The sequence below is a fragment of the Boeremia exigua genome, assembly GCF_020726555.1.
Source record: "Boeremia exigua strain MPI-SDFR-AT-0100 chromosome Unknown C7974scaffold_8, whole genome shotgun sequence".
Taxonomy (NCBI): domain Eukaryota; kingdom Fungi; phylum Ascomycota; class Dothideomycetes; order Pleosporales; family Didymellaceae; genus Boeremia; species Boeremia exigua.
In genome coordinates, this window is record NW_025763525.1 from 254325 (window position 1) to 275419 (window position 21095).

At 55.4% G+C, this 21095-nt stretch overlaps 7 protein-coding genes across 7 annotated transcripts; 4 read left to right on the top strand and 3 right to left on the bottom strand.

The window, feature by feature from the left end:
• Nucleotides 1–998: 998 nt before the first annotated feature.
• On the bottom strand, nt 999–3313 carry C7974DRAFT_211034 (kinase-like domain-containing protein). Its single transcript, XM_046136969.1, has 4 exons — nt 2799–3313; nt 2581–2738; nt 2001–2529; nt 999–1951 (listed from the first exon to the last, which is right to left on the bottom strand). Exons 1-4 carry the CDS (start codon nt 3063–3065, stop codon nt 1496–1498), a joined length of 1410 nt encoding a protein of 469 aa, XP_045995170.1. The 5' UTR covers nt 3066–3313; the 3' UTR covers nt 999–1495.
• Nucleotides 3314–3846: 533 nt separating this feature from the next.
• Nucleotides 3847–8627, top strand: C7974DRAFT_397150 (transcription elongation factor-like protein spt6). The gene is made up of 4 exons (XM_046142158.1): nt 3847–4178; nt 4228–4398; nt 4465–8098; nt 8145–8627. The coding sequence occupies exons 1-4, from the start codon at nt 4005–4007 to the stop codon at nt 8411–8413; spliced, it is 4248 nt and encodes a 1415-aa protein (XP_045995171.1). The 5' UTR covers nt 3847–4004; the 3' UTR covers nt 8414–8627.
• Nucleotide 8628: 1 nt separating this feature from the next.
• On the top strand, nt 8629–9310 carry C7974DRAFT_397151 (uncharacterized protein). Its single transcript, XM_046142159.1, has one exon. The coding sequence runs from the start codon at nt 8998–9000 to the stop codon at nt 9265–9267; it is 270 nt and encodes an 89-aa protein (XP_045995172.1). The 5' UTR covers nt 8629–8997; the 3' UTR covers nt 9268–9310.
• A 1529-nt stretch (nt 9311–10839) lies between these two features.
• Nucleotides 10840–12298, top strand: C7974DRAFT_456496 (uncharacterized protein). Its single transcript, XM_046146015.1, has one exon. It carries the CDS (start codon nt 10888–10890, stop codon nt 11857–11859), a length of 972 nt encoding a protein of 323 aa, XP_045995173.1. The 5' UTR covers nt 10840–10887; the 3' UTR covers nt 11860–12298.
• Nucleotides 12299–12640: 342 nt separating this feature from the next.
• C7974DRAFT_414489 (uncharacterized protein) lies at nt 12641–13561 on the bottom strand (the record flags this gene model as incomplete). The annotated part of the gene is made up of 1 exon (XM_046143804.1): nt 12641–13561. The coding sequence occupies one exon, from the start codon at nt 13559–13561 to the stop codon at nt 12641–12643; it is 921 nt and encodes a 306-aa protein (XP_045995174.1).
• Nucleotides 13562–14432: 871 nt separating this feature from the next.
• On the bottom strand, nt 14433–16215 carry C7974DRAFT_434952 (phosphoglycerate mutase family protein; the record flags this gene model as incomplete). Its single annotated transcript, XM_046145024.1, has 4 exons — nt 14433–15531; nt 15575–16002; nt 16047–16154; nt 16201–16215. The coding sequence occupies 4 exons, from the start codon at nt 16213–16215 to the stop codon at nt 14433–14435; spliced, it is 1650 nt and encodes a 549-aa protein (XP_045995175.1).
• A 426-nt stretch (nt 16216–16641) lies between these two features.
• C7974DRAFT_434953 (uncharacterized protein) lies at nt 16642–17232 on the top strand (the record flags this gene model as incomplete). The annotated part of the gene is made up of 1 exon (XM_046145025.1): nt 16642–17232. The coding sequence occupies one exon, from the start codon at nt 16642–16644 to the stop codon at nt 17230–17232; it is 591 nt and encodes a 196-aa protein (XP_045995176.1).
• Nucleotides 17233–21095: the final 3863 nt, after the last annotated feature.

Consider the following 21095-nt stretch of genomic DNA (forward strand, 5'->3'; position numbering starts at 1 on the left):
TGAGTCGCCATATAGCTGAACGGATTCGAAACACCCCTCGCGTCGACGATACAAGGTCGCTTGCATATGCTCGAAACACATTTTGCGGGCTACATTCGAAAAGGTTGCTGCTACACAGTAAGACAATGAACGCAGAGGAATTCGATTTTGTATCTACGGACACAGCATGCTATGGACGATCTACAGCTCTTCAGAGCTTAGACAGATCTGTAGAAAGGGTTCGATGGAGTTCAGCATTGTAGGAGTACCAAAACTCCGAAGTTGTGACGAAGTATCTCTGCTTGTTGGTGATTCTTACAAGACTTCAATTTCTCTCTCTTTTTGGTGCCTCACTCGAATGGTATGCGCCAAACAGGCTAGGTGGCTCCGCATTGCTGCTGCCGTGTTGTACGGCGTTCTTCATCGCTGCGAACAGCTTTCAAAAGGTGCCGTCATAAGGTAACCACAGTTTATGCTGTTGCCATGTGTAGCTGTGTTGAAGCAGTCAGTCTCAGATCGGACATATGTTAGCGAAAGAGGAATAGTCGTACATGTGCAGCGCAATAGCGCTCTCTGGTCCAATCGCACCAGTACCTAAGGCGAATGATTCGAGATTACCAGTTCCGATCGCTCAGGAATATCGCAAGGTACGCTGTAGCATAAGCGATGACTAGGCTTGCCGTTGGCGTAGCTATGAGGAAAGCGAAGAGTGTCAACATGGCCAATCAGATCCTCGTTCCAACACACGTGTATGAATGAACCGTAGCAATAGGTTTGCTACAAAGCCATCACTTAAGCTTTATGTCAGTGTAGAGGGTGCTTGAAGTGGTGATGTCCACATGGGGGAAGTCGTCACACGACCTTTTCGCGTGCTCGATTGTGCGTAAGCCCCGCCACATGCTGGATGTATGGTGATCCAAGTGTGGATCGTTAGACGCAGAAGCCTTCTTTTATAGAAAGAAGTGTGTCGTGTGCTCTTTTACTGTGTTGAGTTGATGCTGTTGTGTGGTCTTTGGGGGAAGGACGTGCCGCAGTGTGCCGTGGAGTGCCAGGCCGCTGACAGTGAACTTCAGACAAATATCTAGATCGTGACGATGCTGCGATCTTGCATATGTCAGCTGCTACTGTAGCATTCCTGTCGCATGCGATATGATCATGTTGAGTCGGGGTAGTTGTTTGGTGATGCCTCTTTGTCGTACATAGACTGTCACCTTGCTTCTCGGTGCGAGGCTTTTACTCCCGTCGTGACTGCCGAAGGTAAGCGCGACATAAGCACTGCGTGCTGTGATTGGTAAAGTTTCAACGAAAGTGTACAGTCGAGTGGAGGAGTCGTAAATTGATGCTCCAATGAATTTGCTCCAAGCCGTACATCCTTCTACATCTCGCCCCATCAAAAGTTCCAAATTTGAACTGTACACTCAGTACATGCACAGGTAACCCCAGAAATGCCCAGCATTGTTCGAAACATGCGTAAAAAGGTGTCACTGAAAGAACGGTTCCGATGCAAAAGAGTAGGCTATTGCACATCACTGTACATTCTCCTCGGAGCGGGTGGCAGCCCGCCATTGAGCGGTGGACCTCTTGACTGAGGTCTCGAATTGGACCCGTTTGATACGTGTGGCGCCGGTCGCATGGGGAGGGACATTTGTCCGCTTTGACTCGACTGGCTGTTTGATTGGCTGTGTTGGCTGATGCTGCTCGACGTGCGTTGAGGGTAGGCGGGACGCGGTGGCGCTTGTCCGTCTTGCCTGACATCAGCGGATCCTCTCCTCGACGGCGGCCCTTGCTGTCTGATATCCGCAGAACCTCGCCTCGGCGCGGGTTCCTGATTCTGCAGCTTCTCGCGAATGCTGCCGGACGGTACGGAGGAGGTGAGATGTGACTTGCGCTTGTTGTGTTCGAGCATGCTAGTCGCCCATGCTTCGAGGTCGACCGGTGTGCGCTTCGCAGCCTGGAGGAACGCATCGTGGTCCTATGAAACATTAGCAAAATGACAACAACGGGACCGGCATATGACGTACATAAAGCTCCTTGGGCGTCGGTCGCTCCTTGGGGTCTTTCAGCAAGCACTTGGCAACCATATCTTCCAAAATGGAAGGGAACGCATCGCTCTTTGGCAGCTTCGGCGCAGGCTCAAGAACGATCTGCTGCAAAAGATCAAGGATACCCTGAGGGCCTCCAGCATCGTCGTCATCGGCGCTTCCTGAGAAAGGAAACTTGCCAATAGCTAGCTCCATGATGCTAAGACCGACACTCCATACGTCCGATTTGACGGTGTAAGGTGAACCCTGAATACGCTCAGGGGCCATGTATGTGCCTGTCCCTACAAAAGTCTCGGCAATGGATCCATCGAGTTCGCTAGAAACGCCGAAATCGCAGAGCTTGATCTGGCCTTTCGAGTTGACAAGAATGTTCGATGGCTTCAAGTCGCGGTGCATGATGCGGTGGGCGCTGTAAAGGTAGCTGAGACCGCCGAGCACGGCTTCTGCGATTTTTCCGAGGACATCGACGCGTACGGGGCCAAACTGGCGAGAAACCCAGTCAAGGGCACTGTTACAAGGTGTCAGTTCCTGCAAGTCTGAACCCTGTGGGGCTACTTACCCCACATCCATGTACTCCATGCACATGATGACATCTCCAGAGTCATTCTGGAAGGCGCCGTAGAAGTCGACAATGTAGGGCGAGTTGCACTCGTGCATAATGCGCAGCTCTCGCACGATGCGTTTCCGGACCTCGTTCTTGGCCTCGACGTGGATGACCTACACCTGTCAGCGTTCCTTATCCCACGTTGTTATTCCACTCGACCCGGTCGAACGCACCTTCCTCGCCATGATGACCTTAGTAGCAGCATGCTGGACCTTGCTGACTGTGCCTCCGTTTCCGGATCCAAGCTCCCGCAGAACAATCAGATCCTCTGCCTTCAAGTCCAGCTGGAACTCGACGCCGATTTCAAGCGTCTCCTCCTTCGCATTGCCTGGTCCCTGTGAATCGCTCTCCGAGGCCACTGGCTTTGGTGGGGGTGCGCTCAGGGCAAGGCCCTTCTTGTTCTTCCGCTTCATCGTCTTGGGGGCGAACGGGTCGGCCATGGCGGCTGTGTGCAGCGCTGTCGACGCTGTGAAGAAAGGAGTTGGGAGGGCGAGCGTCAGTAACGATGTGCGGTTTCAGGCGCAGGTGAGCGTGGCTGGACGTGGTTTCGAGTTGCCGCCCGAGGATGGGTCGACTGATGGGTCGCCAATCACGGCAGTGTCCCAATGGAGGACAGCGTCTATTGGATTCCGGCTGGACGTGCTGTAGCAAGGACTGCGTGCCTGATCGGGAGGCGACCGCGGCGTGTTATAGAGGGCGAGTGTCTTGTCGCGGGCTGCAAAGGGCTCAGGAGAACGTGAGGTCGTGTTAGTTATCGAATAGCGGGGCCGAGTGTTTGTGCATGCGGCGCCAAAACGATGCTGCAAGGCTGCGGGCGGGACACGACCAAAGATTAGATGGCGTTCGGGGTCGGAGCAACGTCAAGCGACTACCAATGTGAAAGGGCGTCGGGCACAGGGTGCGTCTCTGATATATAGAATACACTCGACTGCGTGTTTCAGCTGCAACACCATGCCTCACCTATTCTTCTAGCGCTCCATACAGGCCGCAAGGCTGGTAGACATGTGATGACATGACCCCTGCAGACAGCGCAGAACCAGAACGGGGACTTGGAGCACGAATCGCGTACACAACGCGTGTTAACTGTACACATTTCATGTTGCTACCAAGTACCTCCGGGATGGGCGTGGACATGGGCGGAGTGTACAGTCACGTGATCCCGGAGCTACGTAGCTGCGGCTCCGGTCGCTCTTTCGCTTTCAAGACGCGTTGGTCCACCCTCTTTGCCTTGTCCGCGCCCTTTACCTCGATCTGCTTCACTCCCTCTCCGCCTGAATCGCCGCGCCTTGTTTCCCCGCGTCGGCTTCTGGAACGCCGCGAAAACGCCTGTCCGACGCCCATAGACGCTTTCGCGCATCTCCTTTACCTCACCATACACAATGGCCACGAGAGACCTCTTCGACACAATCGCCGACGTTGGCAGCGACGAGGAGGAAGATGAGGACTTTGATGGAGAAGGTGGCGCGGAACGGCCGAAGAAGTCTAATGGCGCCAATGGAATCGACGACTCCAGCGAGGAAGAGGACGATGACGACGAAGAACTATTAGCGAAGGCAAGCCTGCCTGCATGCACTGTGGGAGCAACTGCTGACTAATGATTAGGAGGGCGCTGGCTTCATCGCTGACGAAGACGAGGACGAGGACGAAGTAGAGGCACGGCGAGAACGACGCCGCAGGAAGAAGCGCAAGAACCGCGAAGCTGAGGAGGATCTTGACGAGGACGATCTCGATCTGATTGGTATTGAACGGCCTGAGAGGGAGGACGAGTCAGCGGTATGATAGGACATGCGACCTGTTCCCAAGGTCCATCTCTACTGCGCATGCGCTGACAACAAGCAGCCCAAGTACAAGCGCCTGAAGCGCGGCCACAAGGAGAAGCGCAAATCTCGCGGTATAGATGACATCTTCTCCGACGAAGAAGCCGGTGACGATATCGATGAGCCCCGGAGACTCGGTGGAGAATTTGACGACTTCATCGAAGAAGACCAGTTCGAGGACGAGATTGAAGACGACCGCGATGTTACACAACCGGGAATCAACCTCATTACACAAGGACTGCAGGCTGCCGGACTTGATGAGGGTGCCGAAGAAGACTACAGGGCAGCCTTCGGGGACGGCACCGACTATGACTGGGCGCTCGAGATGCAAGAGGCTGAAGAGGAGGAACAGACCGGCGAGGGTCGCGAGCTCCAGCTCAAAGACGTGTTCGAGCCATCTCAGCTGCAGGAGCGCATGTTGACAGATGAGGACAACGTCATCCGAGAGACGGACGTGCCCGAGCGTCTGCAGCTCGCCCGCAAGCCATTCAAGGAGCTTGAACTGACGCCTGAAGCTATGCAGCAGAGACTTGAAGAGGAGGCACTGTGGATATCCAAGCTTCTCTGGCCGAAGAAGGGACTCCCGAACTATTTCCAACAGCCCTTCCAGCAAGCAGTGCGCAAGGTCCTCGAGTTCATCAACATCGAAGATTACGAAGTACCTTTCATCTTCAATCATCGCAAAGACTATCTCATCCACGCACCTGGCGACAACGACGATCAGGATGACTTCGGCGCCCCCCCTCCCGACGCTCGGCCAGAACGCCTTCTCAACCAGAGCGACCTGTGGGAAGTCTTTGATCTCGACCTCAAGTTCAGAGCTTTCGCTGAGAAGCGAGATTCACTACGCCAAATCTACGAGAATGTGAGGGCCGTACAGCCCGAAATTGTTGATGGCGAGATTGAGGATCTGATGGACAAGGCAGTCACCATCGAAGAGATTCAAGAACTGCAGGATTACCTGCACTACCAGTACTCGCAAGAGATCAACGAAGTACGACAAGAGTCCAACGGCACACAAAAGCGAGCCAACAATGCGCGCAACTTCTTCGACAAGCTTCGAAGCGGCAAGGCGCATTTGCTTGTTAAAGCAATTGGCATTAGCGCCGAGGATTTCGCCAAAAAGGCCGAAGGATCCAGCAGAGGACCTCAGGTTATCGAAGATCCACCATATAAGGTCGAAGAGCTTGCTGACCAGATGGCGGATGCTCCTGAAACGGGTGTATCACTGCTCAGGTCTGCCAAACTTCTGTTTGTGCAGGACCTACATCAGAGCTCTCGTCTTCGTAGGTTCCTGCGAGGCAGCTTTTACCAGAACGCTCTGATCGACTGCATACGAACAGACAAGGGTATGCGCAAGATCACCGAAGACCATCCCTACTATGAGTTCAAGTACTTGCGTGGACAAACTTTCCTTGATCTGAACGGCAGACCTGACCTGTTCTTGAAGATGCTGAAAGCTGAGCAAGAAGGTCTTGTGCAGGTCAGCATCTCGATGGGTAACTACGAGAGTTTCAGAAGCAGGCTTCACGACAAAATTGTCTCAGACAATGTCAGTGAAGTGTCTGAGACCTGGAACAACCTTCGTAGAGAGCTCCTTGACATCGCACTTGAGAAACTGCAGGGCATCATCGCCAACGGCGTCAAAGAGTCCCTGCGTGCTCGTTGCGAAGATGAGCTTGCCAGCCGCGCCAGGGAGAACTACTACAACAAGCTCGATCAAGCCCCATTCAAGCTCAAGAGCGCAGTCCTCGGTTCAATCCCGAATGTTCTTTGTCTTTCGAATGGAAAAGGCCAGCGCGGCGACGCCATCTTGTGGGCGTATCTCGAGAATGACGGTCGTGTAATGGAACATGGCAAGCTCGTGGATATGAGGCTCGGCAACCAGGAGCGTGGAATTCCGGATGGCCAAGATATCATCAAGCTCGTCGATGCTATTCAACGTCGTCGCCCAGACGTGGTCGGCATCAGCGGTTGGTCTGTCGAGACGCGGAGGCTGTACAAAGACGTGCAAGACATCGTCGCTCAACACAACCTCACAGGGCCAAGCTACGAAGACGAGAGCACCGGTCAAGACAGGAGCGATCCTCTGGAAGTAGTACTAGTCAACGACGAGGTCGCTCGACTTTACTACAGCAGCGCTCGTGCTAACGCCGAGTTCCCCAAGCTTCCCGAGCTTGCCAGATACTGCGTCGCTCTTGGAAGATATCTGCAGAACCCGCTCGCTGAATACGCCTCGCTTGGCAAAGACATTGTGTCAATCCCATTCGTCAAAGACCAAACACTCGTCCCTCAGGACAAGCTCATGGATCGTCTCGAGACCGCTATGGTCGACATGGTGAACCTTGTTGGCATTGATCTGCCGGAGACATGGGACGACAAATATATGTCGAAGCTTCTTCCGTACGTCTGCGGTCTTGGCCCTCGCAAAGCGGACAGGATGATCAAAGCCATCAAAGCAAATGGAGACGAGATTCTTTCTCGATTCGATCTACTTGGTGTTTCAGAAAACGCCTCTCGAGATCTCAAGGCGGCTATGGGCCCCAAGGTCTTCCAGAACTGTGCCAGTTTCCTGTACATACCGTACGACTCCACAGAAGAGGCTTCTGACTACCTCGATTACACTCGCGTGCATCCCGAGGACTACGACCTCGCCCGCAAGATGGTCGCCGACGCTCTTAACATGGATGAGGAGGATGTCAAAGCTGAGGTCGATGACGGCGGTCCAAGTGCAGTCATCCGGAAGATGGTTAGGGAAGATACCACAGATTTGGTTAATGACCTTGCGCTTGAGGACTATGCGGCTGAGATCGAGAAGAACTTCGGCCAGAGGAAGCGCGCCACGCTCGAAACTATCCGCGCCGAGTTGGAGAACCCCTACGAGGAGATCAGGCAAATATTTGCACTGATGACCGGAGAGGAAGTATTCACAATGCTCACCGGCGAGACCAAGGAGAGTCTGTACGAAGGCATGGTTGTCCCGGTACAAATCAAGCGTACCTTCCCCGATCACATTGAGGTCAGGCTCGAGAACGGAATTGAAGGTGGCGTTTCTGAGTCCGAGTTCCCGGAGGGCGTTGGGAGTGGCGGACAAGAGCCTCGCCATGTCTATCAAACACATCAGACTGTTCGAGCCAGAATTGTCTATCTCAACCGCAAGGCGCTTACTGCGCAACTTTCGTTACGAGATGATCTCATCCGGCAACCGGTCCCGAAAGCCTTCGACCGCATCGCTGGTGAATGGGATGATGCACAAGAGCGTGCCGACAAGCAAGCCGCCGAGAAGGAGAAGGAAGTCGCTTCTGGTCGGCCCAACCGTGTCATCAACCATCCTTTGTTCTTCAGCATGAACTCCGCCCAAGCGGAAGAATACCTTGGTAGTAAAGAGCCTGGTGAACTTGTCATTCGTCCTTCATCGAAGGGTTTCGATCACTTGGTTGTCACATGGAAAGTGTCCAACAGCGCATACCAACATCTCGACGTGCTGGAGCTGGGCAAAGAAAGCGAATACTCGCTTGGCAAACAGCTTAGGGTCGGTAAAGCGACATACACTGATCTTGACGAGTTGATCGTCAACCATGTCGAGGCGATGGCACGTAAGGTCGCTGAACTCACACGAGATGAGCGTTTCCAGCCAGGCACAAAGTCAGATACTGGTATGTTTGTTTCCCCGTTCTCTTGACAGTTGACTGACATTATTAGAACTCTGGCTCGAGAACTACTGCAAGGCCAACCCCACCCGCTCCATGTACGCCTTCTGCAGCATGCCTAAGCACCCCGGCTACTTCTGGATCTGTTTCCAGATGGGAGAGCACAAGCCGAGGGGTGCCTGGGGTATCAAGGTTGTACCGAACGCATTTGAGCTACACAAGAACGCGTACCCAGACATGGTCGCGCTTAAAAACGGATTCAAGCTGCTGATCCAGAGTGGTGCTGGCGCGAGGCCTGGAGGTGTTGTGCCCAGGCGGTAAATCGGCACGCAAAGTTGACATGAAGTTGCATTTGTAATCATATTCCCATCATAGTTTGTTTGCAGTGGACACCGCAAGCGATGTTCGCGAGCGGTAGAGAGATACTCACATCATTGGGAACTGGCGCAGTTTGAATGTTCTCTGCTCAGCACCTTGGAGCAGCAAAATTAGCACAGCAGTCTGGATACCTCAATACAAGAAAATTCAATTGACGATACTGAGTCCCAAGAGCGTCCAGGTTCGTACCTGCCTTTCTTGTGCAGCAACCGTCGTCACCTTACCTTTTCGACCCCGCCACTGCACTTGACCATCCACCACTTCGTACCTTCACACAACAAGAGTGAATACATCCTCGTACCCATCTATCAGCGCATTCATGCTTCAGAGAAATCAACCACACGCGTACTGTGCTGCTTGTTTAGCCAAGATTCTCCTGCAGGCTAAGATCATGAACCAATCGCTTTGTTGGCAACCTCGTCAGCTGGAAGGCAGCAACACCAGCACTCCTCAAGACGACGAGAACGTATGGCAAGCCTGCCAGTCCCGCCTTGCAAGAGCCACTTACAGCTACTCTCTGTTTCATCATGCGCCTCCTGCACCTTGACGGCGAGGGCAACCTTGGTTTTGTAGAGTACATCAGCGACGACGTTCCATCATATGCCATACTCTCGCACACATGGAGCCAAACAAGCAAGGAAGTCACGTTCGACGCTTTCATATCTGGTGAATACGCAGAGAAACCGGGATACAAGAAGAGTCATGAAAAAATTGGCCGGTGCGGCGAGCAAGCCAGAAAGGATGGTCTACAACATTTCTGGGTGGACACCTGCTGCATCAGGAATGTCGCCCCGTGAGTTAGGCCCTACGAAAGCGGAGGCTATTGCCGCCAGAAACGATGGGCATTGAAGCTCCAGATTAGCGACACGTACGGTAAAGCTGCTTACTCAGTCTATTTGTTTCCTCCAAAGCTGCTCACCATCCTGCCCTGATCTGGCCCAAAAGCGGGCCAGGAGCTTGAAGTTCAGTCTAATATTTTAGCCAAGAAGGCAGTGAACAGTACGTAGCAGGGCCGGCGTTGATGTCTACATTCACCTTGTTACAGCGGTCAAGCGCGGCGTGCGAATGTTAGCAGCGTCGTCGCTTCCTTCCATTATGCTATGGTTTCACAAATAACTTCAACAGTCGCCTTTCGAACGATTATCGACCAGATCCAGATGTTTCTGAACGACAACGACTCAGTCGGGCTAAGTTTGAGAGATATCGAGACATGCCCGTCGAGGAGGCTCAGCTAGCCAACGAAGACGCTAAAAAGCATCGCGAATGGTTAATGGGAGTATGGAGAAACTAAGCCGCCTTATTCGCCTGCAATAACTGTGTAGAGTAATTGACTAACTAAGTAGGTACTTTCGAGCAATCGACATAGACCCAGACTCGATTTGGAACAGATTGTGTGAGGCGCCAGCCTTGAAAGGGGCGTGATCATCGGTTCTCTACATGGAGGCTTACTCTCCTTCCGCGTAGGCCCATGATCGCCTGAGCTTGTGATTGCGAACACCTTTGATGATCTGACAATGCAAAGCCGAGACAATGAAGATGACGAACGCTAGATAGCCAAGTGAGTATTCATAAAAGCAAGCTGAACTTAGATTGGTTGAAAAGGAGGTAGATTGCAGGAAGGAGAAACACTTTCCAGGGTCTTGATACGCATTGTGCATCCAGCAATAGGTTTATAGGACGGACATGCACAGATGAATTCAGAACTTTGACAAAGATCCAGCAAGTAGCGAACCAGTAGAATTGCTTCTAGTAACTGTCTATGAACACGACATGACTCCAGAAAACACAACAAAAAAGCCCCCAAAAAACTAAAAAGATAGTGGCAAGCAAAGAAACACGCTTGCGGTTCACAAAGAGCGAGATCAGAACCGTCCATCATCAGTTCTTCTCACCTCTCCGACACAGCCTACTCCTCTTTCCCGCCGTCGGATCCCCAATGAATGACCCTCGTAGGGTTCCGCGCACGAATGCTAGGCTTGTGTGCCCCATCTTTCGAAATGTGAGAAGTGCTGTCGACATCAAAGCAGTCGCCCACAATAGTGCTCGAGCACAGAGGCAAAGTTTCGCGGGTCTCCATATTACAGTAGATGCCCTCTTCAAGCGAGATGAAATCTGGACCGTAGAAGTTCTGCTGCTCGCAGAGTGCTGTAGCGTTTTGACCAGAGAGTGAGCTAACAACAACTGTATCCGACAGGCTTGGAGTTAGCAAACTCTGAAAGTAAGGCGCGCAACTCGTGCAAGGAGTGATGACCAGGACTTACGGCTATCATCTGAACGACCCATTAGGGGGAAGGAACCCCTCTTCGTATTTCCCGACCAAGCCGACACCACCCGATCTGCAGGAAGGGTGATTTCTTTGAGGTAACGGTCGTAAGCCTTAAACGGATTCCGCCCATTTGGTACCGTTGTTTGACGCAATGTGTGGAAAATCCATCATGTCACGACTGCGGAGGAGCGGCCACTTGGTAGAGTTATACTGTATGCTCTGGCAGCCCGAGGTCCTGGATTGGCCCGATTCCTCCACGGACAGGGAAGTGATCTTACAAGCACACATTGAAAAGCACTATGGAATCACATTCACTATATCGAGTATCCGCAAGATGAGAAAATGTATCAGCATACATGTCTCCTGGGCAGTTGCGTTTCTCGACTGCCGTCGCCGTGACGGCGGAATTGTGGGCATCATACTGCAGCAGGACACGTATCTGGAGACTTACAACAGGCTCCACTGGCCGTCTCTTGTCGAAACAGTGAAGCCCTGTTTCGCCAATCCGGCAGCCCATGAAGCATGTACCATCCATATCATGGCACACATGGTTGATTGCGAGACGAAACATTCTGAAAACAGAACTGACATATCAGACGAAGTCACATATCGCCCGATCAACTTGCATGATTTCGGGTTGAGCCGCGCCGCTGTCTCTCCTCCACAAACGATTCCAGTCTCCGCAGAGTACAGCGCCATGGACGTGCCCAACATCCCACGTATCGTCTTCACATTTAATGGTGCGGACAAGAGCGAAGAGTTAGGTGTGTATTGCACGCTTTTGGAAGACACAGACACGGCAACCAGTGTTGCCACGAGCATAGCCCCGGCCCGGCGGATGCTCCCACACCTAGCCAGGATGGACCACGGCAGGACAAGTCCAGGCCAGGCGCGTTTTCTGGTGCCCATTCGCCGCGGATCAACGACGCGCATCAACCTCAACGAGGACCTCCGGCTCATGATACGCGGCCAGATGCGGTGGAGGCGCAATCCGTTGGGCCGATCCAGGGAGAAGCAGTGTCAACTCTCGCTCTCAATTGACAAGAGGAAAAGTCCCAAGTATGATCTTGCGCTGCTCGATGAAGGTCTGTACAAGCTACCGCTGTTTTCAGCGCCAGTCTAGATTTGAAGCATTTCTCGGATTGTGTGTGCCTCTGCGGGTCTCGCAATGGGCCAGGTGTTGGTAGTCTCAACCCCTCGCGCTGTCCAGGTCGCATTATTTGTCTTGGGTCAATCTGAATGAGATGGTGACTGCGATTCGTACGGCTAAGAAGGTTGTAACCAGCAAGCAATCTGTTGTATTGGATATGCAATGGCTCTTCTCGCGAGCTCTGGACCATCGTCAGCACTTGACAAGGCTGCCTGCATGCAAATCTCCCGTGCAAGCGCGCCCTGGTGACCCCTCTGTTCACACGTCGAGTAGTGCCCCATGGGAGGCCGGTTTACTGTACAATCCAATCCAATGCTAAGCTTGATGACCTAACACTGGGGTACAAGATTGGGCAAACAACACTGGATTTAGCAGCTGAAAAGCGCTGCGTAGGGTGTGTGTTTACAGTTCGTTGTCCAAGGTGTTGCTACGTTGAGACCCCAGAAGCACTCTGAGACTACCCTCGGGCCTCGTTTTTCCAGATCAGCAAATGGGGATCCCTCGTTTCTTCTGTCCCGGCTAAAACAATCACTCGAGGCTACTAGACTCTAGATTTCGGACGCTGTCTGACGCGATCAGGGCGAAACAGTCTCCAGACACACAAAGAAGCTTGCAACCAGACTATGATAGACGCATGTTTTGCTTCCAATGTACATGGCTAGAACGGCGGTGCATCTGCACACCCACCGTCTCCCACCCCCAGCCCAAGCCTCGCAACCCTCGCTCTCCGCTTCGCCCTCTACAATACACCCCCCTAATCAAAAACCACCCTCCTCCTCGCATCAACCCTCGCACCCCACTCCCCGTCCCCTTTCTGCGCCTCCCTCCACCCAGTCTCCACATCCCTCCCCCCCCAAACCAGCCCCCTCTCGCTCTCCCCGCGCCCCACAGTCTTGAACCCCCCGAACGCGACATCCCTCCACCCCCACTCGGCGCAACTCACCGTGCCGCGAAACTTGCGGCACTCGTTGCCCGCGAACACGACGTAGCCGGTGCCTTCTGCGGGCTGGGGGGTAGCCGAGGGCGCGGGTTTGGGGGGCGGGAAGGAGGAGCCTGTGCGGTGGAGGGTGGGGGACGGGGGTGGGGAGTCTGCGGGGTCGTGTTTGCGGGGGAATGAGGGGTGGGAGGGGGTCGAGGGGGTGGGGGGTGGGGAGGCGGGGGGGAGGGTCAGGGGGCCGTTCCAGGCGAGCCAGAATTTGGGGGTGCGGAAGGAGTTTTTTTCGAAGGTGGTGAAGCGGTCTTCTTCTTCTTCTTCGTCGTCGTCGTCGGAGTGGGAGTTGGCGGCGTTGTCGTCGTTGTCAACGTCTTCGTCGTCTTCGTCGTCGCTTGCGTCTCCGGCCAGCGCACGCGTCAGCAGCGCGAGTCCGCGTCTCGTCGCCGCCAGCACGACGGTTGCGCGCAGCAGCCCCGGCAGCACAAGTTCGCCCAGCACGCCCTGACCGTCGTCGGTGAGGCGCAGCAGCTCGAGTTGTGGCTCGGCGAGCTGGCCATCAACCCCATCCCCATCCCGCAGCTCCCTCAGCGCACGCTCATAGCTCGGGCACTTGACTTCATATTCGCCAAACGCCTTGCGCACATCGAACGTTCCGCCTTTGCGGCCTTTTCCCGACGGGCGGCGCGAGTTGCGGTTGTGCATGTGGCGCGTGCTGAGGGCGTGGTCTTGCCAGTCGTCCATGGCGGGCAGTAAGAGAGACTTAGGTTGGTAGTAGAGAGGTAGGGTTTGGGTTGACGATGGTCTTGAGGATTGATCTAGGCCGGCGGTGGTTTGGAGTAGGATTAGGGTGGTAAGTGTGGGAGGACTGAATCGTTGTGTCGGTTTGGCAGCGATGTACTCCAGCACTCCAGTATTCCAGTGTTCCAGTAATCCAGTGCGGATTGCCTTCCTTCCCTTCCTCCAGTTCCTTGAGTTCCTCGAATTCCTTCAGTTTCCCAGGTCCCTCAATTGCGTGTATACAGGTGACGTCGTTGTTTACTCCCGTCCTCGTCACCACACGTCGTCTCCCGAACTCACTAGCGCCAACCGAAACGCGGGGAAAGACCCACACCAGAACCAGAACGGAAAGCACGACGCGTCCAGCAATCTGCAATCTGCAATCTCCAGCTCAATAATCTCCTTGGTAGATCCGCAGCTTCCAGCGTCGAAATCCACGTCCGAGACAGCGCGAATGCGAAGACACTTAAATGAACATGAACACGCAGACGCGGAAACGCAGTAGATGAAGTGCAGAAGCGGGCTTGACGTCATGCAGCGCCGGGGCTGCTTGCTCACGCGACCGTCTGCGTCTGCGTCTGCATATAGTAAACGTAAAAGCGCAGGGCGACGGAAGCGGCAGGTAGCACGCGTACTACTGTGTATGTGGAAACGCGTACTGTACATGGACTGCGACGACGTCCGGTGTGCGTTTCAGAGCTTGCTGGCATCAGGTCGGCATCGACTGAGACTAGCACGATGACGGGGAGCAGCAAGGGGGCACAGAAGACTGGAGATGATAAACCCCGACTCGCTTGATTTCGTTGTATCGACTTGCCCGCCACCAGGGCTTGACTTAATACACCTGCTCCCTGACCGACCCCTCCTTGGCCTCCAGCCGCTCAATCTCCTTCTCGCCCAGCGCGTGCACACTCCCCTCCCCTTCGCCCTCGGGCACCGCCTGCTCAGCGCCATGGGCGACTTGCATGTCGCCCTTCAGCGCCTCCCGTAATATCGGCTCGTCATGCTGGTGCTCCGTCAGGGACTGTGTCTGTGTCTGCGTCTGCGCCTCCTCCCCCTGCGCCGCCTTCCCCGCGTCCTCAACGCCGCTCGTGCACGTCTCATCCCCATCACCCAGCGCATTCGCGCGCCTGCCGGTGCCCATGCCGCTCTCGGCCTTCCAGCCCTGCTCCGTCTGGCGACGAGCCAGTTTGCGCTCCTTGCTCTGCTGGCGCTGGCGCGAGCTAGCGCGGAGTCTGCTCTTGCCCGTGGCCGTCGCGGACAGGTGCTGCATGCCGGGGAAGTAGTCCGAGTCGTCGGAGAAGCCCTCGCCGGGGGTGTGCGCGGGCTGCAGGTGCCGCAGGACAGCGGAGGTGCGGGGCACGGAGGGGTTGCGGGAGCGCGTGTCGTCGTCGTCGCTGGTGGAGGCGTCGGCGGAGGCGTCGTTGGGGGAGGCGGGGGTGGGAGGCAGCGCGGTGACGTGGGCGAGTTTTGTGGTTTGTTTGCGGGGGAGTTTGGAGGGCGTGGGCTCTTCGATGACGGGGGGGTTGCTGCCGTCTTGCGCGGCGACGGGGGGGTCTTCGTGCTCCTCGATGGACGGGCTGGGGGTTGCGATTGTGGTGGCGGGTGGGCCGAGATACTCGACTGTGTTCTTCCGCATGGGCCGCTTCGGCCAGTTGAACTTGTCGTGGTTGCAGCCGTTCACGCAGCCGCCCCATCGCCGTATCGGGATGGTCGGCGACTCTGTGAGGGCGGACTGCGAGTGCGTTCTGCTCGGCGTTGTCGAAGCCGGGGCGGTCCCACCGGCAGCAGCCGCGCGCCGCTTCAGCTCTGACCACGTGCGCAGCTCGTTCTGCAGTATAAACTTCTTGTTCGTCTCGCTCTGCTTCATGACGATGAACTCGCAGTGGTTGACGTTGCGGAGGTCCTCAAAGTACTCGACGGACCAGTGGTACCTGACATGTCAGCGCCTGCAGCCAGCCCAGCTCTCGCACTTACCATTTCATGAGGAACACACGCGACATCAAGCCGTGGGTGACCAGCACACAGACGCTCGGGAAGTCTTCGTCGCCAAACTGCCGCCACAGGCTCTCATTGAAGCCACTGACGCGATCATAAGCGTCAGCCGCGCTCTCGCCGTCCGGGATGCGGTAGAAGAAGTGGCCGTAGTCGGCGCGCTCCTGCCACATCCTCTCCATCTCGGCGGAGCATGGCTGGAAGTTGCCAAAGTCCTGCTCGCGCAGGCGCGGCTCCTCGAAGACGGTGATCTTGTTGCGCGGGAAGGGCGACGGCTGCGGGTCGTCGGACGTCAGGGTGCGCAGGATGCCCTCGGTGGTCTCGCGCGTGCGGCGGTACGGCGACGTGTAGAACTGCAGCGTGTCGTCCGGGCGCAGCAGCGAGCGCAGCTGGCGGCCGGCCTCCTCTGCCTGGCGGGGTTAGCTGTGCGCGGGAGGTCCTGCGGCCGACGTACCTGGGTCCAGCCATGCTGGGTCAGCTTCACGCGGTGGTCCGGGATGAACTGGTGGATGTCGCGGTTCTTGTTGCCCTCGGACTGCGCATGGCGGATCAATATAATCATCTGCGAATGTCAGCAGCCGCCCGGGCGTCTCCTCTGCTCCACTCACGCGGGGTTTCCCCATGTTGGCGGCCCTCGACGAGACTGCAGTGCGGACGGGGCAGTTCAGATGCTGGCGATCTGTCAAGTGTCAGGCGTCAGAGGACAAGGCGAAACAGGCACAGCCAGCAGGACACGCGGGCAGCGTTTCATCCACCTGCACGCCGTGCGGCGACTTCGCTGCGCGGGTGGCGCACACGCCCCGCCGTACCGCCGCGCTGGCCGGCGATCCAGGCACGACCAGCGCGTCTCGTCGACACGACACACGCTTCCCGCACGCGCTTCAAATACTGCGTCCGCCACTCACTCGCGCGCCGCCACGTCAACGCCGCACCACCACACTGCAGCGCCGCCCGCCAGATCGCAGCGCCGCCGCCCACCCATCCAGTCCTGCGCCCGTCTCCACCCTCACCGGACGCCTGCGCGCAAAGACTCACCACCACACCTCAACATGTCCGAGCCCATCCCCGAAGCAATCCCGACCTCCTCACACCCACGCCCCGCCAAACGCCGCGCCCTCTCCCCCCGCGCCACCCACGCCTCCCACGTAGCCTCGCTCCTCGCCAACCCGACCACAACAATCCACCTGCCGCCCACCAGCACGTCGGCCGCCTCCTCCGCGCCCCCCGAAATCGTCGCCAACGTGCAGGGCTCCAGTGCCGGCGCGGGCTCAGGCGAGTTCCACGTCTACAAGGCCTCGCGGCGGCGCGAGTACGAGCGCCTGCGCGCCATGGACGACGAGGTGCGCGGCGAGGCGGCCGAGAAGGCGTTTTTGGAGCGCAGGGGGGAGGTCGAGCGTGCGGATCGCGAGAAGACGGAGAGGAATCGGGCGAAGCGGGCGAAGGCGCTGGCAAGGAAGGCGAAGGCGAAGAAGGGGGGCGTGGTGAAGGTGGATGAGGCCGGGAAGCGGAAGTTGGTGGCTAATGCGAATGCTGTTAAGACGGGGGATGGGGCGGAGGAGGGGGAGGGCGAGGGGGCGGAGGCTGTGGGGGGTGTGGGGAATGTGGAGGAGATTGGGCTGGTTATTGAGGACGATGATTGAGGATGATGATTGAGGATGATGAGTGAGGACGATGGTTGAGGATGTTGATCGAGAATGACGATCAAGGATAATACCAGGGCGCGGTTGCACGGGAGATTTGCATGCGGGCGGCCTCGTCAAGTGCTGACGACGGTCCAGAGCTCACGAGAAGAGCCGTTACATATTCAATACAATACATTGCCTCCAATATTCAGCTCAGCGTTGGGTGGAACATGTAATCTACCGAGTATTCACTCAGATGATAGTGACATCTGCCATATGACCCACGTCATTTCGCTTCACTCAGACGATAGTGACAGTCGACCAATGCACCAACTGCCCGAGCTCTGAAACGACCCCTCGTCACACCTGAAAACGCCGACTCGTTCGAAGTAGCCCCCAGAGCTACCAGCCAGACGTCCGCGCACCAGCCCGTGAACGCGGCACGTGTCTTTCCCGCACACCAGCTGGCCGATGACCAAGCAGTGCACGGCGTCCTCGTCGTTTCCATCCAGTGGAAAATCAAAGCCAGGGAATATCCGACAGAGACACTTGGGCGCATCGACGAGAAGGCGTCAGGCGCTCGACCATCGAGGCTCGCTGAATCGCTGTTTCCAGCACAGGCGCGTACATCTCGAGACAGTCGTGTGCCGCAGCACCAAGCGGACCCGCGTCCGAGTGTCGTCCTGGATGATGCACAGTGCATCGATCCAGAGACACCTTTGGCCAAGGTCGCGGGTGGCAGAAACAGCATCTTGAAAAGCGCGGGGAAGATCGCTGGAGGGAATTCCCTGGCTCTCCTCTTCTTGACAGACGTTGCTCTTGACACTGTATCTGCCTTGATATGCTGTGAAGATAGTGTATTGTTGTAACGTGGCTTAAAGTCACTATCTTAGCCTTTGATAGATCAGTGCTTGTTAGTATGTGCAAACTACCCCCTACATTATTATAATGTACTGCTATAGTCAGGGATTTAGGCGCCTGACCCCATGTTCGGCGTAGGATACGTGTGTAGGACATAGGGGAGGATGAGAATCTATATACAACGGTAGTTTGGGGCAACCTATAAGGGGTGAAGAGACTAAGTCACTACGCCCACGGTACTGCTCTACTGTCTACCTAAACAGCCGCTTATAGATGTTACAGAATAGTTACAACGTTGTCACAACGTTACAGACCTCCTCTAGGTAGAGGAAAAGATGAGACTTGCCTGCCTTTGATTTAGTATCCCAGCAGCAGTTATAGAACCTAGAACCCAGCGTGTAGCCTAAGCCTAGGTTCTGATTTATAATCTTGAACCCTCTCACGGGTGAGAGCCCAGGTGCATAATGCCATATATTGCCACTCGTACCTGTGGGTCTTGGTTTCTTCGCAGCTCTGTGGCCGTGTGCGACTGCTCGGAGTTGCTGCTCGGCTCCTGCTTTCCGAGTATGCCGTCTAGTGCTACCTAGGTACATGGACTGTCCCAACTTGCGAGGGTGTGCCATCTCGAGCGAGGGTTTTACGTCTGATCCGATGGCTCAGAGGGATTCTGGGGTTTTGGGAGTCTGGTCTAGGCCGTGGAAGCTGGGCTTGAGACAGGACATGGCCAGCGTAACCAACACAGCCGCGGAAGATGGTCAGATAGGAGTTGATAGCTGCTCCTCGAGACCTCAAGTACCAACACACAAGCGCTGTGGATACGATATAAACACCGTTGCGAGTAAAGCGGAAAGTTCTGTTGGAGACGTATCAACGGCCGCTGGTCGCTTCATCACAGCACGGCTTCTCGCAGTGTGATAATGCGACTAGTTGCGCTCCCGTCCTGCTGGGGCCCCAAAAACTGTCTTCCTACCTCTTCTACTCAGGGTGTTAAAGAAGCTAGAGGCGTAATCCGTTGCTCTTAGATGGCTGATAGTTGGAGCGTCTCTTGTCCTCGATGAAGGCTCGCGCGGATTCGATGCTGGTTCGATAGCTCCCCTTGCTCATGCGCGCTGAGAGTCTTCTCTTGCCTGATGCGTAGGACTACGGGCATTGAGGAAACGTTTTCCCGATGACAAACTTCGTCTCGTGGGGCTTGCATAGAGTCCGCGCTTTCCTTGAGCCTGGACATTATTCCTCTCATATCCGATTTGGCAGTGTCGGGTGGGCGACCATGATTAGATTGCGCCCGCGAAGCTGTGAGGCGCAGGGACACATTACCAATTGTTAAGTGCGTTTGTAAGCTCGTGTTGTGCATCTGCCGTGGTCTGATTGCCAGCCTGTTTGTGTATCCGGAGGCTGTTTAGCTCTGGTCTTGTCAGACAGAGTCCGAAGACTGGGGTGGAGTTGCATCGAGCGATTGGGTTAGGCACGACAGAAGAAACGAGATTGCATGCGGGCCTTGACTGCTGATACACACATAGCGAGGCCCGGAGATAGTGCCATGGTGATTACTGAACTAGAAAGATGATGGGATCCAGAGGTGCTTTGCGTTTATGTTTGGATACATGCGTTGCTGCAGCCAATGGACTTGGACAGTGACCATTGTCTACAAAGAGTGGTACGCTTACGTCGTTCCCACCGATGGCATCTCGCTAAACCCCAAGCGAACCATGTTGTTCCTGGGAGATTGATCCGCAGATCCTAGGGCTGGCCTTGCTCGCGCTATCTGCATGTGTGCGTCGATGACGAAGCATTGTACGGTACGTGAAACCGTGAGCGACGAGCCGGTATTCTGCTGCTGCATCCAGGACGGTGTTTGGCTGCGTGTGCCATTGGTGTCCAGTATCATGTGTAAACCCGATGCACGACTCTGAGTCCCAAGTCAACCGAGGAGAAGAATCTGTTATGATTTGGCGATTCCTAGCTCCATCGCAGTCGTCCCAGCCAAAGCTTGGAATTGGATTTCAACTTCTAGACGTTATCTGTTAGACAAGTGCCATCCCGCACTGCAGCAGTTGCCAACATTGCCTCGGTATCGTGTTGTATAACCCGCAGAGCTGCCTGCACACTTATTGACTCGTGCCGTATCTTGAAAAGGTAGTGAAGCGAGCGAATTGCAGACAGTCCTGTTGCCGCACTAAATCCTTCACACCTGCCACAACGCTTGTTTGAGGCGCTCAGGTGCAGTAGCCTACTCCCTTACCGTTCACTAGACCCTTCTGGTCTTACATGCATCTGCCAACACTGGCTCTTCGTAAGCATGCAGAGGCGGCTGCATCGGCCGCTGCAGCATCTAAAACGGTTCTTTGAGACATCCAGGTCGACTTATACCCGGGACACAGGCAGTGTGCAACTTTACGGGGTTAACGTGCCGCTCGTTGTTCCCCAGGCGGTGGCGCCGTGGTGCTGACAAAACTTGCTCTGGAGCAAGGCTGAAATCCCTGCGTAGGCTAGCTGGACCAACTGACAGGTCTGCTCAATGCGATCAACATAGACCTCGAAAATTAAAATTCTCCGGCCGTTCTTGTAACTGTAGAACCTCTTGGAAGCACCGACGGATGAAAGCATCCGTCGCAGTGTTCGGAAGGGCCCGGCTTCATACGTGTTACATCATTGCTCTGTTTTGCTGCACGGCGAAGCCACGACAACACCGCTTTACTCCCAGCCTTATGGAAACCGATCCATGCATAAGCTTCGATTGGATAATGCAGTAGACCGCTAGTAGACACAGAAACTCTGGCGCAGACTCGCGCGATGTAATTGTCTGATTGGCCGACTGTGACCGGTCTATCCTGACTCTGCCCGAGGCTCACAGCTTCCTCTTCACGTTGTGATACCATTATTGATGGCCTAGAACATTAATCATGCCTGCTGAACAATCGTGTTGCATAGTAATGCGATGCAGCTTGATTCCTCGCGAACGGACGTCAGGATCCAACATGCTTCGGCGTTTAGACTTCTCGTGCGACGACGTGCTAGTG